General features: G+C 36.8%; 1 protein-coding gene across 3 annotated transcripts in view; it reads left to right on the forward strand.

Moving 5' to 3' along the window:
- LOC110358229 (sperm-associated antigen 16 protein-like) overlaps nt 1-21,036 on the forward strand; it is a 321,255-nt gene that overhangs the window by 124,050 nt on the left and 176,169 nt on the right. For all 3 annotated transcript variants that reach the window (XM_065069085.1, XM_021286622.2, XM_065069086.1), the window contains one exon: nt 18,688-18,875. In XM_065069085.1, the coding sequence (XP_064925157.1) occupies nt 18,688-18,875 (188 nt within the window). The remainder of the gene's footprint in view (nt 1-18,687; nt 18,876-21,036) is intronic.

Raw genomic sequence — 21,036 nt, forward strand, 5'->3', positions numbered from 1 at the left:
CAAAAAGCTGTGAAATCTGCTTTTGAGTTTAGCTATGCCCTGTCCCTAGTAGTAATTTAAGGCTCAAGATGCACAGGATGCAATTTGAAAAATCCGGTTGGATTCTCAGAACCTCTTCCAGGCTTAAAATCTGTGGTGCTGTGGGTGACTGAGCACCGTGGTGGCCTTTCCAGCCTAAGTCCAAGATGTTACTGACAATCTTGAATGAACACACACAGGTTAGTGATATTTGCTCCAAGTTTTAAAGAGCAGTGACTGATAAATATGAAATTGTGGAGAACTGTCAGAATGGAAGTGATTTCCTCATTGTACAAAAACTTTAAAGGTTTAGAAAAGTAAATTCCTGAGCGGAATTGTAGTCAGAAAAAAAAAAGTGAGAAACTGAAATTAATTCTTGCTCAGGTAAGTCTGCCTTTTTTTGTGTGGGTTGTTTTTTTTGGTAGTTTGTTGTTGTTGTTGTTTTGTTTTGTTTTTTATTCATGTCATTTGGGCTTGTAAGAAACTATACAGAGATGAATTTCAATGTGAAAAAAAAAAAGGATAGACTGCAAATCCCAGCAGAACAATAATCCAGAAATGGAGAGAGGGTGTGGAGAAAACTCTGAGGAGTGATGGGAGAGAGGGGCAAAATCCAGGTGGGAAGTTGTTCACAGAAAGGAGAGACAGGCCAGATTTCCAGGCAGCTGCGATCAGTTGTTGAGAGGTAACAGGCAGGATCTGACACTGCTCATTGCTCACTGTGTCTCAGAGGACTCGTGCTTAGAGAGAGAGAGGGAAACTTTGAGGAGCAAAAATCCAACTGGACGGCTTGGCAGGTACATGTACAATTTCAGAATTTCACAGTGGACACGCTTTTGTAGTTTGAGAGCCCATAGTGCTTTGATTATCGAGGTGAGTTACAAGCAGGGAGCTTGCTGCTTTTTTTCATCCCCCACATCTACAGCTTTTGGCTCCCTATGGACTGCACTAGTGAGGAGGGTTCCATTACCGGTAGATGCCCAAGCATCAATCCACACCAATCTTCTTGCCAGTTATAATATTCTCATATATCAGCGTGTGATGAGAAACATCTACAGGATGTGAAGGAGAGTCAAGCAGACTATCTGATACTAAAAATAAATGGCTGCTGTTTGGTTACGTATTGCAAATAATATTTTTCAAGTAACTAAAACTGTTCATGGCCAGTGAAGCCTCAACAAATGAAAAACATTTGATGACATATTGTGTGACGAGGTTCTTCAGTCACAGGATAATTTAAAAAATTCTGCTGACATCAAATACATTCTTCCTTATACTTTAATAACTCCTAATACTAGTCTTAGATGTATTTTTATTTCTATGAGAAGAAACAGGAATTATCTATTATGTCAGTTTGTTTAATGTACTGACTTTGAAATCTTGATGCTATAGTTATTTAGTGAAACTAGGGAGACTTCCAGATCAAACAGTTACTACTTAAGTTGTGATTCCAGGATCTACAAAATATTGCTACAAGCTAATGTTCGTTAGTTTTAGCTAAATACAGCAGCATTTGTCTGTATATAAGTTGTAATTTAACATTGTTGTGCAATTTGACTATGCTACTGGGGGCTCTTTCTGATTAGGGACCTTCTCATAGATATGTAGAGCTCTTAAAAAACTCTGCCAACAGGAAAAAAGGTTTGTAGTCAGTGATTTTTAAAGTGTTGGTTTGTTACCACCTGTCCCTTACAGCCACTGCCCAGGCTGGGTCAACTGTCACGCTGAGATAACACCATGCACATTAACCCACTCAGGACCAAAGGAAGTTCTTTGAGGTATCAAGGAAGGAACAGGATGAGTTGTACTCCATCAGAGACCATTTCAGTCCATTCCATAAAGGTATCAGCTGTGATGTGCTCACGTGCCCTCCTGTTTGTTGTACTCCAGATTGTTTTCACAGTGGCGTTAGAGTTGTGTGTGTTTTCACGGGATTACTGCCCAACCTCAAACTTGTTGGCCTTGCGGCTCCCAGATAAGTCACTCTGTAGGCACTGCACTGATCTGCAATGTTTTTCCAGTTTGTCAGCTACTTCCAGATGAATCAGGAGTGCTGAGCACATGCTGCAGCACATCCTAATGCTGCATGATGCCCATTCAAAGAACTGCTGGATTCATTATGGACAACAGAGAAACAAGACAGAACTAGCCTTTGTAGGTTACAATACCCTTGGGGAGGAAGGGACCTCACTGACCAAGGAGGTTTCACCCGGGTCATAGAGAACAGAAGCTCTGTGTTCAAAAAAAAGAGTAAGACTGGTCAGGCAAGCTCCTGTGTACATCTGAAAGCCAGGGAGAAGGAAGAAAGAAAAATGTCAATGTTCACCCATTCTGTCTGGCCACTGAGCCAACCAGACTCATGGTCCTCTCAGTGTAAGGATCTTGGAGATTACTGTTAATAAATGGTCCATAAACAGTGAGCTTCAGAAGACTTTTTCTGCTAGTTTTTGGGTCATAAATGCCAAGTTCCACATTATGCATTAAACAAGGCTGAGACTTAAAAGCCACTAACTCTGCTTTAAGCATTAACATAAGAGAGGGTTGTGAAAGTCATGTTAATCACAAAGGTCTCTGGCTATCAGTGGAATAGAATTATACTGATTTGTGCCTTGAAATGGAGACTTTAAAACCTAATTCAGGGTTCACCACAGAAACAGATGGGTTTTATTTATCCTTTTATTACTATTGATAGCTATTAAAGAAGTACAAGATAGTCTGCTACATTTTACTTAGGACTTTTGAACAGCATTTGTATTGAAAAGGCATAATGATGTAATTTCTAAGAGAATCTTGGATTCTCACAGTTCAACAAAGCATTTAGTTACCAGATTACATATTGAATTTGGCAATGGTTAGAAACTTCTTTTGTGTGGCATGGTAAATTTTCAGTCATCTAACTGGCTTTATGCGACACATCATATTTAGCAGACTAGACATTTGTTCAGATGTTTTATCAAACTAAGCTAATAGGGGAAGTCAAAAGAAAAAAGTTGCATTCATCTATTCTGCAAAGAAAAAACTATTTCAGAAGTCTTTCATTCAGTTCCCCATGGTACAGTATTAACTGTGTGCTTCATGTTTTCAAGTAGAGCAAAATTTTAATTGCAGAAGTAGCTCTGCTTATTTCAAAATCTTTGGCAAACTTCATACTTCTTATAGAAGGAAACAATCTTCACATAACATCATTCTCTCCCAGGCCTACAAAGCCTACTATTTTTACTTTACAAACATGTTTCAGTGGGTGGGCATTAGATTTCCTTTGGGATTCTCAGTCTCATTATTTTTATCTATAAAAAGCCTCTGCTGGACAAAGAAATAAATCACATATAAATGAAATATGAGAGATTACATGAGAAGCTCAGTTTTTGCTTAGTCTAATCCAATATCTTTGGCCAAACATCTCAATGTCAAAGGCTTTATAAGTATTCTACAGGATCAGTCTGGCAAAGACAAATCAATAACCAGGTAATGGATTTGATTAAAATTTTTCCCCTTCCACCCACTCCCACAAGCCAAATGTTTCTACCCATGCTAATCTCATCTGGCATGTATAACTCTTGGTTATTTTCTGTGGGTTTGGGAGACATGAGTGTGTGTGTGTGTATATATATATATATATATATATATACACACACACGTATATATACACACATATATAAAATAGGAGATATATATAATACATTTTATATCATTTCAGAGGACTGTGTTAACTATTGGGGAGTATCTGTTTTAAGGAAAAGCAATATTTGTATCTCATTTTTCTTTAGAGAGATCAGCTCTGCATTGTGTTTTTAGAAAACACAGTTTCATATTAATTTTAACTTTGTACACATTTAGATCCTGTTTTGTTGTGCAAAAGTTGCCTATTTTTTCTCTTCTGCTACTATTGCCATGCCAAGGACTGTTTTCTTACACAGGCCAAGGTACCCAGCAGATGTCCAAAATTCTGCAGATTTTCTTTGTTGTGAAATCATCAGGTGTCTCCTTTGCTTTTCATCTGATCTTCTGTCTTTGAGATGGCTGTGTCTGCAGACCATGGGCCATCTGGAATATTTGACTTTGGAAATGTTAATAATCAGACCATTTGTGTTCGGCAGGGATATTACCTCTGCTTTAAAAATGTAGTTTTCCAGATCAATAGAAAGACCAAAAAAGGCTACTATTGCATGCATTTTGAAGTTGAGTCACAGCTGCTTTAATTGTAGAAATTTGTTTGGACTTTGCGTCAATTTTTCTATTTTAAAATACATCCTTCATTTACCAGAACTGTCCTTGAAAGCTGTTCTAAACTAGAAATACTTTGCAGGACAAAATGCAACTTCCTTCTTTTATATCGGGAACTTTAAGAGTGTATCATTATATTGATTTTAAAAAGCAAACAGTGAGCAGTTCCATAGTGTGGTTACTGAATAGGCTTCACTTTTCATCCAGAATGACCATGCTGTAATGAAAAACTATTTTTGGCTTCTATTTGTTGGTTGGTGGAAATATTGACCACTCCAAGCCAAGGTGATTCACTAATAATATCTCTATTACAATAATTCAGCAAACAGCAGGAGGGAGAAATGCTGATGACAGTTGGAGAGGGGAAAGGGAGGCAGCTGCCTGACAGAGGAAGCGTTCCTCCTATTGAGCAATTCAAATGTGTATTTGAAATAATTACAGGAAGAAAATACATTGTAATAGAATGCTGCCCTTTGCCAAAACCACTCTGTACTTAGTTTTATGGGTGGCTTTTCACGCGTACTGTATTTCAGAATCACTGATTGAAAACCTATTCAAGCTTTTGTGTAAAACTGATAAATAGTAGGAAACCTTTCTAATATTGACATATTATTTTGAAGACCAAAGATTTTATATTGCAGCCATTTTGTTGATTGTCTTGTTAGGTATTTTCTGCTGGTTAGCACACGTGGCTCAGATTTCTAAAAAACTGTTGTGCAGTGGGAGCTGGGTAAAAGGTGTCTGGAGTCCGGTTGTGGTGTTTTAAGTTCTTTGCTGTAGACTTTAGGCCATTGTTTTAACTGAAACAAAGTAAGGTCCGTTGCATTTTAGAAATTTATGATAGAATGCTTACACAAACAGTTTTTTCTCTTTTTTGTTTCTTGTGTATCGTAAGGAGTTACAGTTGTAAACACTGTGAAAAGTGTGGTTGGTTGGCATGTTTTCTGTTTCCTGTATGTTAGTTTTCTTCTATGTGGATACATAGTGAGAAACTTTGTGTCTCTTTGTCTTGGTGGAGGGCAAAAGGAATGTGGTTTCTGAAATGTAAATCCTGTTTCACAGGGTGTTTATATGAACATACTCCTGTTTTCAAGAAAACTACTAAATCAGATGTTCGTGAGTTCCCTAGAGCTAAGACTATCTGAGTGGCAGTTTGCTTTCGGGAAAAGTGAAGACTGTGCTAGGAAATACAGTTAAAGTGTACGTAAGAGGGCAAAGAAAAGAGTTGGAGGCAATCTGCTTCACATTTTGCCTTCTTAGATGTTCAGAGTGTGGCCAGTCTTATATGCGTACACACATCCTTTCAAACGAAATTGAATCCTTAGCCACAATGTTGCAAAGAATCTTCCTTGAGACAGTGAAAAGGGATGTGAAAGGATTGGTATGACAACGCTCTAGTTTTGTTTTTGAAACAACTTTTATATGATAACAGTGGATTCCATTTTGGCTAAATCAAACAATTCAAACTCAGAATTTCTTAGGAAATTCTTACAAGGTTTCTGTGGTTCTTTTGTCTAATTTCTATTTTATTCATTTGCAATTTTTCTTACCCCCAGATGAATGAATGAATGCCATTTTTACTGATGAGTTTGTTTCATTGGCTAGTCTGTTGCCCCTCACAGACACACAACATCTCTTTTAAAGCCTCTTTCAAAAAGATCTCATTCTTCATAGCCACAGTGTGTGACCTTGGATACATTTGAACTCCTAATAGGAATAAAAAGATAGCTAGTCTTTGTATAGTTTATTTAAATTATTATTTAGCTATCTTCATAATTTATCATTTAAATTTTATGCTTGGCTATAAGGTAAGTAGCTTTCAAATGTACTGAATGCTTTGCTTACATAGAAATGATCTCATTATTCTTAAATGATTGTCTTGTGTACTACATTCTCTCACTGTCTGAATTTTAGATCTGAGAACAGCCATATTTAATATTGAGAGCATTAAACCAATCTAATCATGTTGTTTGAAAAGGCGTTGTGATTATCGGTTTTACAAAACAGGTGTCAAGTTTCATCTTTCTCTTTATGACAAAAGTTTATTCAGTTATTCAAATTCAGTAATATTTTGATGTGATTGTTTTGACTCTTAGAAATTAAGAGGAATCTTTCTGATCAGCTGTGCGGGTAATTAGATCTGTTGTTTAACTGAAAGAAAGAAAATTATTTCTATATGATAAACACTTTGATAGAGGAAGGGAGGAGGAATATGGAATTGAAACCTCTTTACAGTGTACCAACAAAATGGTGTATTTCTAAACCTATTAGTTTAGCTTCACTGAAGCGATGAATATGTTCTGTAGAAGTTCTGCAGAATTTTTCCTGCTCTTCAAGGAGTTCTTGGGTTTCTTTTCCTATGTTTCACCCTGATTTTCAGTCTCTGCTGGTCCTGCTGTGGCTGCTGCCTGGGAGTAACTAGAAAGAGTTCAGTTTTGCAGATCTTCAATTAATTTATTTAGGTTGTGAGGAAAATATGTTGTTCACTCTGCTGGCTTCAGATGCTGGGTAGCTTAGGTTTTCTTCCAGCTCCATAAGCATCCCTTTTTGAGGATGGAGAGTTGAAATTCCTGAGAGCCAGCTGCCTCCGTGCTGGTATTGGTCTCAGTTTTTCTGGTCTGATCTTGTGTTTCTGCTGAAACCGTCACTCTCATTCTGTGCAGAGTTGTTACACACATCAAAGCATCTCTCTTAATAGAACCTCTAGTGTTATGTTTCTTTATGTGCAATTATAATCTTGATGCCTTTAACATTATTGTTTTCTTCTGTGCAATAAAAGCAATTGTTTTTTTCCCCTGAAGTCTGCTGCAAGGGTTCTAGTGGAGTAGCTAAGGAGATATCCGTGTTGCGTTGTTAAAATGTGCATTCCCTAAAGTGTCGCTGTTAAAGTAACGAACATTAGTGTTAGAGTTGACTAGAGAATGGCAATTCAATTGAGGCAGTGTCTAAGATGTTTGAATTGGAAATAAACCCTAAATATTTAGTGTTTTAAAAAATGCAATTGCACTGAAATATCTTATTTCCAAGGTAGGAGGCTTAGATTTTATAGAAATATCACTTTGATATTAAAAAAAAAAATAAAATAGAAGCTGAGGGGGCTTTTTTTATCAGTATGATGGACTTATTTGGTTACATTCTGCTTGGGGTGTTTAGGCAGAGGTTCAAATCCCTGTGCTGCCTGATGCTGCAGGTTTTTGCTCTGCCTGTGCTACGGATCTGCTGTGAAAGGGGAGGACCCTGGGCCTCTCGTCTTTGATCTGTATCCACCTTGCTCATGTCCAGCCCCTGGACTTGGGCAGCTCTGGTGCACAGTGAGCCTGTTCGGAGAACTTGACTGCCAGGAAACTTCCTTTCCACTTTTTCTGCAGGATTAACTTTCTGCTAATATAATGCTAGTGAGGCAGATGCGTGGTTGAGGAATGCGATGTGAAACTTCATGCTAGTCACAATGACAAGTAGTGTTCTGAACTAGATGGAGGAAATACTTGATTACTGGTTTGTCACATCTGAAGTCAGGACCTTCCCTTTCATACAGTAGCGTCAGTGTTTTTCATTTATTTTGTCTTGCCAAAAATGATCTAACCAGTACAGTTCAGCAGACATTGGAATGATGAGTGCTTACTGGTCAGTGATGCATTACCTTTAATTAGATACTTTAGCTCAAATATACAAGATTCATCATTGCAAGGATTTAAATATGGCTGGTTTGGTCCTGGATACCATTAAATTCCATTGTATATCTGCAGCATTTCCTAACGTGATTCTTTTGTATTTAATATGGGGGTTTTTTAGTAAAGCGTGTGGAAGTTGTGCTCTAATCATTTTGGGTTGCTTTGAGATTGATTCATGGAGATTTAGGATTTCCTGGTATGAATCTTGTTTCAAGGACTGGACCTTATGTTATTGCTTTCAGTTGTAAACTACTTCAAAACCATTGTTAGCAAGTGATAAGGTTTAATAGTTGAAGTAAAGAAAATTTGTCTTGAGTACAAACTCTGGATATGAATGGTACAATTAACAATTACTTGTATTTATGTATTTTCCCTCAAGCTGTGTCATTGCAGTTGTTTGGGGAACTTCAGGTACTAAACAGTTGCAGTGGCCCTAGTAGTGGGGCAGTAGATTAACTGTAAATGAGCATGGGGACTTGTCTGGCTGTTGTAGAACATGGACATGGCACCATATACATAGCTTGTAACTGTGTTCTTTGCCTTTGAGTAGGGTGAGTAATGATAAAGTGAATGGGGACCAGAAGGAAAGAAGGCCACAGTCTGTGTCTCCACACTTCAGATCAGCCTTGAGAGTGTGAGGTTTGTTGTTTGTTGTTGTTTTTTTGTTGTTGTTGTTTTTTCCATTTATTGAGCAGTCAGGTGTTAGGTTGCATGGCCTCATGAATGGAAATTCAGTTTTCATGCAAAGCTTTTGTATGAAAGGATGAAACATCATATTACTTCTGATATGCTGCTTTCTCTTGCACCAACCCGGAATTCCGTTCATGTTCAGCATTTCCATTCCTCCTCCACTGTCAGACTTGAAATTGTTATCGATCACTTTCTCCACTAATTCCTTGCTTTGATTATTTTCATATGCCCAGGGCTTGGCTCAGTAAGGTCATCAGTTGCCCAAAATACAAACACTTGGTGAGTGCACTGTCATGTGTGTTTTCTTGGGTTTCACTGTTGAAACCATTATGCAGCGTGAGTTAAATATTCTTCCAGGTGCCTGGGAAGTGTTCAAATCCTTGTGCAGAATTTTCTGCAGGCTGTGAAATCTCTGTGCACTCACTGAACTTGCCGTGCACATGAATATGCAGCTTAAAAATGATGCTTTGTACAAACATGTAAATGGGATTAATGGCTGTGGTTCATTACTGGCTATTGATTGAGATTAGACATCACTGGACAACCATTTGGGGCTGATAATGGATTTGAAATGACTGATCCACAACTTTGGGTTTCAGAGGAACTGTGACACAGGATTATCATTGTTAATATAGGTCATAAATTTGTTCTGTACATGGAATTCATGTATCTGAAATCCTTCCAAACCACATTTTTCCCCGCTTCAACAGCCCTTCATTAAAATTTGAGGTTTTGGAGTTATTCCAAAGGAGGAAAGATGACACACACTGGATGGGATGGGTGTTGAGATGAAGTATTATGCATTATTAGCACTCTATTTAATGTATGTTATGGATATTGATTGCTACTATGCATGATTTTATGTGAGCTAAATACACTAATTTATGCTAAAAATATACTAGTGTATAGGGAGAGTTTAACTTACATTGACATTGTTTGAGGAACAATATTGGAATGGTACAGAATAGACACCATTTCTGGAAAATATGGTAGCTTTGCAATGTTTATTCATTATATTAAATATCAGGCAAATTAATCATTCCTCATGAAGTTAATGGAGGAAAAATTACTTGACAATATCCTAAAGCAAGGTTGCACAACTGAACCCAAAGCCAGTGTTTGCCTTCAGCATAAGCAGCCTTCAGTAATGCTCGGAGATCTCACTGGCTTAGCTCCTGCAAGCTCCCTGCTTCAAACAGGGTGCCTAAATGTTCCTACCCCTTGGTAAACAGAGATAGAATTTTGGTGTGGGATGCCACACTTGCACTGGCAGAAAGTTTTTAGAAGATATATTATTTTTAAATTTTAAAAAAAGTTTCTTTTTTTTTTTTTTTTTTGTTAGTAAAATATTCATTGGTCTTTACATCTTGCATAGAGCCCTGCATTATCTAGTGCCTGCTGTCCTGCTGAGATGCGTTTTGCTATGTTTAATCTCCAAGTACTGTAACTAGTGTGTCTTTTTTTCATTTTTATTCCTTACCTGGCATGCTTCCAAAGGATCCTAAAAGGCAATTTTGCATGTACTAAAAACTGCCTTCTAGCAGGTGCCCAAATTATTTTAAAATCTCATTTAACCACTTTTAATTACATGACATTGAAAGACAGCTGACTCATTTTTTATACTTCAAAAAGACTAGCCTGCAGTGAATGGTAACACTCTCTATATTTTTGAGGGAGTACTAAGCTAATCTTAGCAAGCTGATGGATTTGAAGGTGACAAGCCTGACTCTGGTCTGTATAGATTGTAACTGGAATTGGAGCAATCTGCTACCTTGTGGACACTACAAAAAATATCATCATAATGCTCCTGAATGGAGAACTGTAGGCTGTGTTTTGAACAGGCCAAAACCTTGAAATAAAGGAACAGTTGTGCACTGGGACAGACAAGCTGGTGAGAGCAGTGGGAAAGGCACCAGGTGAAACGGGATTTCTGTGTGTGTGTGGTTAGATATGCCAGCTGCTGTCATCAGTACTCAGATCAAAAAGGGAAAATGCTTTAAAATGTGGAGGACTTGTTAGGTTGAAACTTGTTTATAAGTGACTTTAACTTGTTGTCTGAAAATTCATATATACCATACTGGGACTCTTTTTTGTTATACTCAAATTGCTGCAGGTGTAAAAGTGTCACTTTGAAGTGTATTGTGGCCTCAAGGAAGTTTTAATCAATGAGGTGAACTTCATTAAAACAAAAGATTGCTACTTTTATGATGCCTAGTCCCAGTGTCTGGCTTACCTAGAAGCACTGACAAGTAGTGTTGTGCCAAAAGACTGATTTATATTTTCCCTCTTGATGTCACACCCAGCTGTCAGCCAGGGAGAATGGCAGGGGAAAACACACTTATCCTGTCTTGGATCAATATATAATCATGAAATATGGTAAAAAGATCTAGCAATTAGGTAATGTAGAATGAAAAATTACCTTGAGTTTGCACTGGGCATACTACACATTGACAGTTTTCTGAAGATTTCCAGCCAGTAGCCCTGTGTTACGGATTTTTGCGGGATGGTTGTGTTTTGCTTCTCCAACAAAAAAGACATGTATGTATGGACCGTCCAGCATCTGCTGGTTACTGCTGTGCTTCCTGGCTTTGAAGCTTTCTCACTGGTTTATAGAATACCAGTTTACAATTCATTTTGCATTTTAAAAATGTAATTTAATTATTAATTTTTTTTTTTCCCCTCAACTTTGATGATAAATGAGGAAAAGAAAAGGTATTTTCATTTTTCTACTTCTGAGTATTCTGGCATTCACCTTCTGTATAAATGACATTTTATATCTATTAATAAAACAGGAGTAAAATTGGCCTTAAGATTATTCTAAAGGATGAAACATATTACAATTACTACATAAGATGTATCTTAGACACATAGTCCATGAGGATAATGAAAGCAACACACAAAACGAACCACAGATATAAAAAAAACCCTAGGGATTTTAATAAGAAATGTCACTGTGAATAATTAATGTGACCCAGAGTTCCAGTAACAAAAAAGGTGAAGTTTCAAGTCCGTTTCAAGCTTTCAAAACCTGTCAGTAACAAAATCTTTGCTACTGAGTGATTTGTTTAAATACAGACTAAGAACACAAGGGTGGCTGCATATGCTGAATTCTTCCGGACCATCATCCTGTACCCATCAGTGAGTACATCAGTGAGTACTAGGGGATGCCCAGGAACGGGTGAGAATATGAAAGGCGTTTGTGAGGTTTTGCCTCAGTACCCTCCTGGACTCAATATTTCAAAGGTTCTTGAGCCAGATGCAGTCTCCATATATTTCCACATATTCTTTTTTCCAGGACTTGTTCTCATTTTCCTTTGTACCCACAAGGAGTTGCATTGACATCATCTTTTATGAAGGAACTATGCATGCCTCTTGCCTCGTATCGCAAAAATCATCTGTTTTAATGGGTACTTTTAAAATAATTTGCTGACCCCAACCTTTTTTAAATTCAGCCTGATTTTCACCTTCTCTCTTTGAGAAGAAAATGAGGGGCTACAATAAAAACTCACCATGGCAAAGTAGGACAATAAAGAATTACGATGACTGCACAGCTGAACTGATGTTTGATGTTTCCATCCCTTACATAGTTATTAGTATCAAATGGAAAAGAGAGCGTTTAAATGCAGCTCTCATAACCTGAGACCCTATTGGTAGGTATATGCTTTTCTAAATGTAACTGTCTGGATCACTGTTTTTAACCTTGTTTCCAGGGAAAATGAAGCTTACGAGGCTGTAATCCCCCCTCCCATCACTGTGCTCCTTCTGCACATGTTCCATACACCCTCTCCCATGCTCTTCAGTAAGTTTAACCTGCAGCTTAATTCTGACAAAACTTGGAAGGCAGAAGTCTACGGGAGCAATTAATTCCTAATATATATATATTTAGTCAACAGCTAAGATGATGGGGGAGAGTTGCAAACGATACTTTTGTAGGCATTTGTGTTTCATTAGTTATGCTTTTTGTGGAATAAGTCAGTTTTCCTAATAAGAGTTGTGAAGCAAACAACCGTACACTAGACATTTCCTTACTTTAACTTTCCTCTTTGGCTTAGCATAAAATGTCAGCAAATTTAAAGTAATCTTAAACAGAATTTGCAATTCTCCCCTTGGGCTTTGCTGTGCTTAGGGTCTACCTGCACTGATACTGCAAATAGTACAGCGCCTGTTAGAATTTTGCTTTAGAATAATTGCATGAATAGAGGTAAATAAAAGAGACATCATTTTTTCCAGCTGCTTAGGATTGATTTTAAAGTGGTTTCCAATTGCTGTGGTAAAAGACTGTTAATCCCGTAATGTTCTTGACTGTATATTTAAAACTTCTCAGTGAGTTGCTGATGTTTGCGTTGTATGGTTAACTGCCAGTCAGATGCTACCTGTTGCTGCAGCTCTCTTAGGACACAAAGCTTTAACACAAATTGTGTTTGTTGTAGTGCATTGCTTTGAGAACCATTACTTGCCAGTGCTGTGTCTGAGGCTTTGCTCACCGCCTTTTGATTTAGGCTGTAATTGTCTCAGGAAAGGAGCCGTATCTTAGTTTGTCTGCAGAACACCGGGCACATCCACAGCGCTACATAAATAATACATACAAATTCTAGTAGCACAGATGTTGCTATGTTCAATTAATGCCACATAGATTACAGTAATAAAATTGTTGTCTATTTCACAGTACTGTCCCTGGTGACTGCTAAAAATACTATTCCTATGATTAACTCTTAAGATGCTGGGCAGAGAAGTCTACCTTACTAGTATTTATCAAATGAACTGTAGAACAAGATGTTCTCTCTCTCCACCGCTACTCAGAGTAAAGCTGACCAAGTGGGCTCAGTGATTATGAAGAGGACTTGCTCCAGTCAGTTATATGAGAGGTCAAAGGAGGGATGTCCTAGGCAGCTCGATCTAATGATACAAATGGCTTTATCATTTATTTTGGCTGATGCAAAATGACAATCCATGTGCATTTTGAAGGATGGGATCTGTGGTCTTGCTTGGCAGCTGGTGTGAAGCAGAATAGCTTCCTAACTCTATATTCCACAGCGTCTTCAGAGGTAACCTCAGTAATTCCACTGGGGTAACTCAAGATTCAGATCCGAGTCCATCATCCAGAAATATTTGAACAAGGTGCGATAGCTGAAGCTGCTTTGACTGTTGATATTACATTTGATAGGGGAACTCTATCGGTGTAGCTGTTGTCTTCATTTGACTGGTATTCCAGAAAGTCACCTGAAATGTAGAACAACTCTGTGCCAAAGGCTCGTGTTGCTGCTGAATATGACCCTTAGTTATCGATATGTCTACAACTCAGTAAGTATTAATGGAGACGCATATTGTCGTGAGAACAGTGAAGCTGGAAGAAGGAGGAATGTATAATAAAAGGAAATGTGTGTGTTTAGCATATGAGGGCGGAAAGATTTGTTAAAGCTTAAGAAGTTAATTTTTCATCTGCTTTTGTGGAATGTGAAATTAATGTTTCCAAAGTTTTTTCAGCTCTAATTGTTTTTGGAAGGGCAGGTTTATAGCATCAATTAGGAATACCTGAAATAAAGGTAGAACTGTATGCATATTCAGTATTAAGAAAAAACATATATCCATAGAGACAATACAGGAGTTACAGCTGTCATGTCCTTTGCCTGGAACTTTTGAAAGCTTTTTTTCTGCACAAATACTTTGTTCTAAACTATACAGGCGTGTTTCATCTCATATAGTGCTTTGGTTTTATAGAAAGTCTAAACAGAAACCCCCCAAAACAGACCATGAAGACCATATAAGCCCAACGGATCATGTCCATGTAACACCATCCACAAATGTACTGCTACTTTCTTTAAAAAATATTACTCACGCCAAATTTCGAAAAGTTCACAAAGTTATTTGTGTATATGTGAATGTATCTCAAGTGACTGAAAAAGGTAGGATTTACGTTGTTCTTGTCTCCTAGTTTGTTGTCTTGTTCTTTGATTTGTTTGGTAAAAAATAATTAAAGTGTTTTATTATCCTCTAAATTAAAGGTATACGCACTGCACAGGATTACTTGGAGCTTTCTCTGTTAGTGATCAGTCTCTAATTCAAATGGAGATTATATATACAGCTGCTGATAATTAAGGCTGAGCATTTGATGTCATATTTCTGTATGTTTTTAACATAAAAATCAGTATGCATCTTGTTTGAAAATCAGTCATATGGTAGAGGACTGTGTGCGTCTCATAGACTGTTAAACTGACAGTGTAAATCATTAAAGACATCTACTTTTCCTGATATTTTTTTCCCCCAGATTATCTTATATTGTGTATACAGAGCAATAGTGCGGTGTAAAAGTAAATAAATAAATAATAATAAAAAAAATTAAAGCTGTGGGTAACAAAATATTCCCACAGAATTAGGGCTGGTTTTTTATCTCCCACGACCAAAAAATGCTGCAAATCAGAAAAAGTATGTCATCATCAATCAGCTATTAAGTAGATAGGATTGTTTTCTAAGAGCAGCGTTTCGATTTAGATGCTTGACATAGTGCTGTTTTTCATTATGTGTCAGTCTGGATTGAATACTAGTGTGTGGCAATGATTTCATGACTCCAAAGTGCAGACCCAGTGCTGGAACAGCTCTGACAGCCATCACTCCCATAAGGAGCAGTTATAATTGGAGACCCTCAACTGATGCGACTCCCATTTCTTCAGTGAAGTGATGCCTTTTTTATTATGCCCATGGAATATTAGGGAGCTTCTGTTGCAGGGGACTGGGGCATTGAGTCCATCTGCTCCTGATATTTTTGCTTGCTCTTCCATGGTCAGTCTGTCCCTCAAAACTTGTCCTGCACAAGCTAAGCTTTTGTTTTCAATCTCCACTTTTTTCTCCTTTGATCTGTAAGGAGTGCTAAACCTCATTTGTAACTCTTTCCCCTGCCACAGATTGCCAAATTGAATCCATTTGAACTACCTTCCTGCTCATTATCTGTTTTCTGAAAGATTTTCATCACTGCCTGGATGGTGTATTCTTAACATTCAGCCCAAGGAACAAGTTCTTCGTGTAGCCTTTCGGGGATTATATATTAAAAAATGCACAAGCAATAAATCTCTCTTTGTGATTCACAACAGTGGCAGTGCACACTGTCCTCTGAATCAATTATAGATTTCATCAGTCCCACTTTCTACCTGCTTCTGAATTTGTTTTAAAATAGCTCTTATTTCATAAATGTAAAAGAGTATGATAATTTGTCATTTCACTAATTTAATCTGTCTCCAGAAGTGAGATCTAGCTTGAGTTATTAAAAGTACAAGTGTTTCATTAACAAAAGCACATTTATTCCTAGTAGCCTGACAAAATTAGGGTCTCCCCCGAACCCTTACTCAGACTTCAAGCCTTTATGATTTGCTTTATGTGAAAAAAAGCTTCAGAATTATTACTGTGCAGTGTTAGAATTTTTGAGAGATTAATCTCTCAAAGCTTTGTCTTAGGCATGGGGGTGTAACTGCCTTAATGAGGATTATAATGATATTTTCACAAAAAAATGGCAATCTAAACCACAAGTGTTAAAAAGAGTCAAAAGTTTAGGTAGGTGATATTTCATAATGGCAAGTTCCCCCTTAAGATCTATCATGTAAATGATGCACATATTTCAAACTGTCTTAGTAAGTACTTTTACAGAACAATCTGGTGGACATCAATTGGAAAAGGAGGAAAGGAAGAATATAAAAAAAATTTGATACCATCCCTCCCAGACCTTTTTTCCTTTTTTTTTTTTTTTTCTTTTTAGACACTGCAGCAGTGACCTAAATATCTTTGGGTATATTCCTATATTCTTAGGATGAAGTTTTACAGTAGTGCTTAGGATTAACCCTTCAGCTGTTTTCAGTTCCCGCAGTTTTATATCCAGAGATTTGGAAGAAGGATTTCTACCACCTGTGATAAAATATTTTCCATTATTCAAATAAAAGCAGAGTATGTTGGAACCTAAAGGCAAGATCTTCTTACTGATATTGTTGAGATAACAGCAGTAATTGGTCTGAAATTCCAAGGTTAATATATTTTTGGCCTGTATTTTTACATATGATCCCCAAACATTTTTCCTATTTGTTTTAGCAAATGCAATAGAAAACCTCCATTATTCCTGGTATAATTTGGGAAGGCTACACTAACTTTTTTTCCAATATTTTAAAAGATTTTAGGGTTAAGAGGCTGTAGTTCAGTTGAAATTGGTTGAAATTGTATTACAAAGCAAAATCACAGGATACATGGATGCATTTGGTACAGTGAAGCACTGAGAGGTGCCAGCATGGCTTTGGAAATTAAATCTCAGAAATCTGTCAGAGTTCTCTGAAGGGCTTGCTGGGTGCTTTATCAAGGGACATTTGTAAATTCAGTATACTTGGATTTTCAGTAAATTCTCCCTAAGGTCGTTTAACAAAAACTCTCAATGAAGCAAAACTCTCCTGAATAAAAAGGAATTTTATCTTGTGAGTTTAAAAACTGCTGAAAAGATAGGAATAAAATGTCACTTTCAGAATGGAGAAAGTATCATTAGATTCTTACAGGGGTCTGTGCTGGGACCTGATTTATTAAGATGAACTGGGCAAGAGAAAGAGGTGCATGAGTTTGCTAATTAGAGCAGAAAAAATGAAGATTGCATGTGAAGAATTACAGGAAAATAATTCCAATTGCAATGGCTGACTTGACAGTGAAGTGACAGATGAAAAATCAATGCAGGTAAATGCAAAGTAATATATATACGAAAAAATAGTCCTGATTGTAGATAGATAAAAATAGGTCTAAACTAGTTATTAGTACTCAGGAAAGAAATCTTGGAGTCAGTGTGGTCACTTTTCTGAAAATTTATTTATAGTAGTGCCAAAAATGCTAGTCAAACAATACAGAATAAACTGGAAAATGCTACTCTGCAATTGTGTACCTTCTTTGGGTACTTGTTTCTTCAGTGTCAGCTCAAAAGGTGCTGAGGAAAATGGTAAATGTGATCAGAGTTGGAATGACATCAGTCTGATGAATGAGTCAATGGAGCAGGAATCTTCAGCTTTGCGGGTAATATATGATAGGGACCTATAGTATTGAAATTGGTTTAGAGATGGTAAATGTGTAGTCTGTGTTTACTTTTAATCACAGAATTAAAAGCATCGAATGAAGTGAAGTAAGGTATTTAAGACCCCAAAATAGTTTTTAACACAATGCATTATTAAATTTTGGAATTAATTGACACAATAGAATGTGGGTGCCAAAGGTTTGCATATGTTCATAACTTAATTAGTCATGCAAAAAAACTCTCCATGGATGCTTGTTAAGCACTAAGTTTCTGTTTCAAAGAAATCCTGAGTCACAGACTGGGTCTGGGAGAGCTTAATAGGAGAATCACTCTGCATACTTATTTTGTTTTTTATTGAGAATCCCCTACTAGTTGTTGTTGTGTAACAAGTAACTGAACTAGATGGACTTTTAGTCTGAAGCTACATGACTGTGCTTAAATGAAATAGAACTATACTAGATTATATCTGAATATTTGGTCAAAAAATATCTGACTTAAACTCTGTTTTTTTCATTTATATAATATATCAATGACCCCAAGAGCTAGTGAATGTGTTAAAGTGTTTTTACTGCATCAAAAGAGACAAATAATGATGCTTGAATTTATATGAAGAAATACGAATTTATATGAAGAAACTGGTATGGATTTGTGAAATAAGAAAATACTCTTCTCTGAATCATTTTATTCTATTTTGAAAACAGTTTTCTGAGCTTAAGTTATTTCAATGATAAACTCATAAATAGACTGCAAAAAGTAAGAATGTAATTTTTGTAACCCATATTTACTTTCCCTGTGGAAGATAGCTACTTCGTATCTCCTTTTCTTTTGATAACGTATTTAATACATGACCGCTTCATATGTGATGTGCCAGAAAACTGTGTAGAGTAAAAATATGTATGTTTTGAAACATAATTTTTTCTTCATGTGTTTTACTGTAAAATCAACGGTTGCTACTTAACCTGTCTGTCTAAACGTAGTTAAACTATTTTGCTATGTACCTTAAAAAAGTCTCCACCTATATCCTTGCTAAAAGCTACTCTTTATTTTTATTCCTCATAACAGTGGCACCCAGCTGGTCACTTCAAGTGGGGACACCACTGTGCAGATATGGGACTTTTCAAAGCGTGGATGCGTTCTGACTTCGGAAGGACAAGCCCACGCTGTACAGCACTGCTCGTGGCATTTGTGTGGTGATTTCATGGCTTCTGCCTCTGTGGACAACACCAGCAAAACATATGGGATGTTAACAGGTACGGAGTTACTGGAGATTCTTTAGCTGATTGATAGTTTTACTTAATAACCACTGCCTTGTGTTTTAGCCCAGTGAGAGGTGTCTAGCATCAATTTGTGGACTTCACTTTAGAACACAGATAAATTAAAGGGAGTGGTGCAAAACCAGGCTTTGATGTGATTTACTGGCTAAAGGCTTTACTGAGTAGGAAGCTGGGAGTGACTTAATTTAAGATAGTGCCCCAAAAAAGTATTTGTTTTTATTTAGCATCTGCTACTCTGTTGTTTTTTAAGGTCAGAGCTTTGTGGAACTTCAGTACGTAACTTAAATAAGTAACCAAACAAAAATTTAAGTAAGTCTTCTATATAGTATTTCTAGCTCATGAGTATACAACACACTTTAATTTAAGGTTGGACAAGTGAAAATTTATTTTATTCATTATATATGTTTTGGCAAGGTGACCCTTGATTAATAAATCAATGCATACCTCTTTGTTTTATTTATTATCCAGGCAAATGTATTTTTATGAAGGTGTTTCTAGAATATTACTATATTTCTACTTACCAATTAATGATTAGTTTCTCAGCATTCTTCAGTTATATTTGCTGTGACATAGTTTGACTAATTTACACCTTAAAATAAGGGATTTTTTTTTTTCCCCCAAACTGGTCCTTCTAGATTTTTTTTTTTTAATAACTTAGGAATAGCGTTACTGACACAACTGTACTAGATCTGATTTTTGTCACCTGCATATCATCAGTCCACAGACAAGTGTCCACTCTCATTTATGTTTTCTCTGGTTCCGTATTATCCAGTCCTAATGGATTGTTCCACTTCCTCTCAGTCTTTTTCTTCCTTTGCATTTGAATGAGCCAAATGTTCCTTCAAGCTTGGCCACTGCAGAGAAAGAAGCTTGACTGAAATAGTGAGGGAGACTTTATCCTTTTGTTCCTTTTGCATCAATCACTCCCAGTCTGTGGCTGTTGCAGTGAGCCCTGCAGCTGAGACTTAGAGACCTATTTTAGGAGTGTTGAGGGGTTGTCTTGTAAAAGTGAAGTACTTCTCTGATAACTGTGTATGAGTTAAGATTTTTCAAAATGTTGTAGTTCAAGCAGATTTTTTTGAGAGCTAATTGAAACTCTTGTCAGTATCAGATTTTTAGTCTTGCTTTCAAGTAATGAATTGAGGAAGTGTTAAATAATAATAAAAGCATTGTTTTCAAAATAAGCAATGTATCCTTTCATGAATTATTCCAAATTATTTTGGCTAAGCTGAGTGCAGCCACTTAAAACAAAAGCTTGAATCAAAAATTCAATTTTTATAAAATCACAGACAAAGCAGTTAAAGTCTGGCAAAGTTCAAGACAACTGAGAATTGAGTTTTATCTCCGGAATTGTCAGCCAGTTCTGGTAATGGATGATGCTTCTACAGTCAGTATCCGTAATAAGAATTAATGGTCAGTATTTTGCTTAGAAATGAAAACACTGGAATCTATTGTGTTGTTGCCTCTTTTCTTAACTGGTTGTAGGATTTTAATACTTTGATCATTTTTTCATGGCATATTCATGGCCTTTAAGAAATAATACTAAGAACAGTTTTAATTTTATGTCAGAATGGTTTCAAATTTGCATAGATAAAGGTTTTGTTTAGACAATTTAAAATACCTTCTCTACTGAGGAAGCTTTTGTAGTCAGAGGAATCAAAGCAAATCCTCATCACCAACCCGTGCCTCCCACTCCCACTCATTACCAACTCTCATTTCTATCTCTGGTGTATCCCAGGTGCTTCTGCATTTGAAAATGAAAGAATAAGGAGCACAGCATTGTGAAAGGCTAGTTATCAGTGTATATTTATTGAAACCTTAAGTTTTGCAAAAATCTCAGTGGCCAAAGGGAGCAGAACATGCCAGAAAATGTGGTGCAGCACACTTAAAATAGGAGAATTCAGAGTATGACATAAAAAAGTCTCATTTGGTGACCTTACTGGTGGACTTCTAGTCTGTTCACAATAAAAGCCCAGGTGTTCACTTACGTTACATTAGCTAAGTCTAAAAGACAATTGAGTTCTGTTTAGCAAGTCTATTTAGATGAATTTGTAAGATGTGCTGTAGAAGTGTGTGTGGTCTATGCACTTGGGATAAAATGATTACAGTGGAAAAAATAGATGCTCATGAAGAGCCT

The sequence above is a fragment of the Columba livia genome, chromosome 7 (assembly GCF_036013475.1).
Source record: "Columba livia isolate bColLiv1 breed racing homer chromosome 7, bColLiv1.pat.W.v2, whole genome shotgun sequence".
Classification (NCBI taxonomy): Eukaryota; Metazoa; Chordata; class Aves; order Columbiformes; family Columbidae; genus Columba; species Columba livia.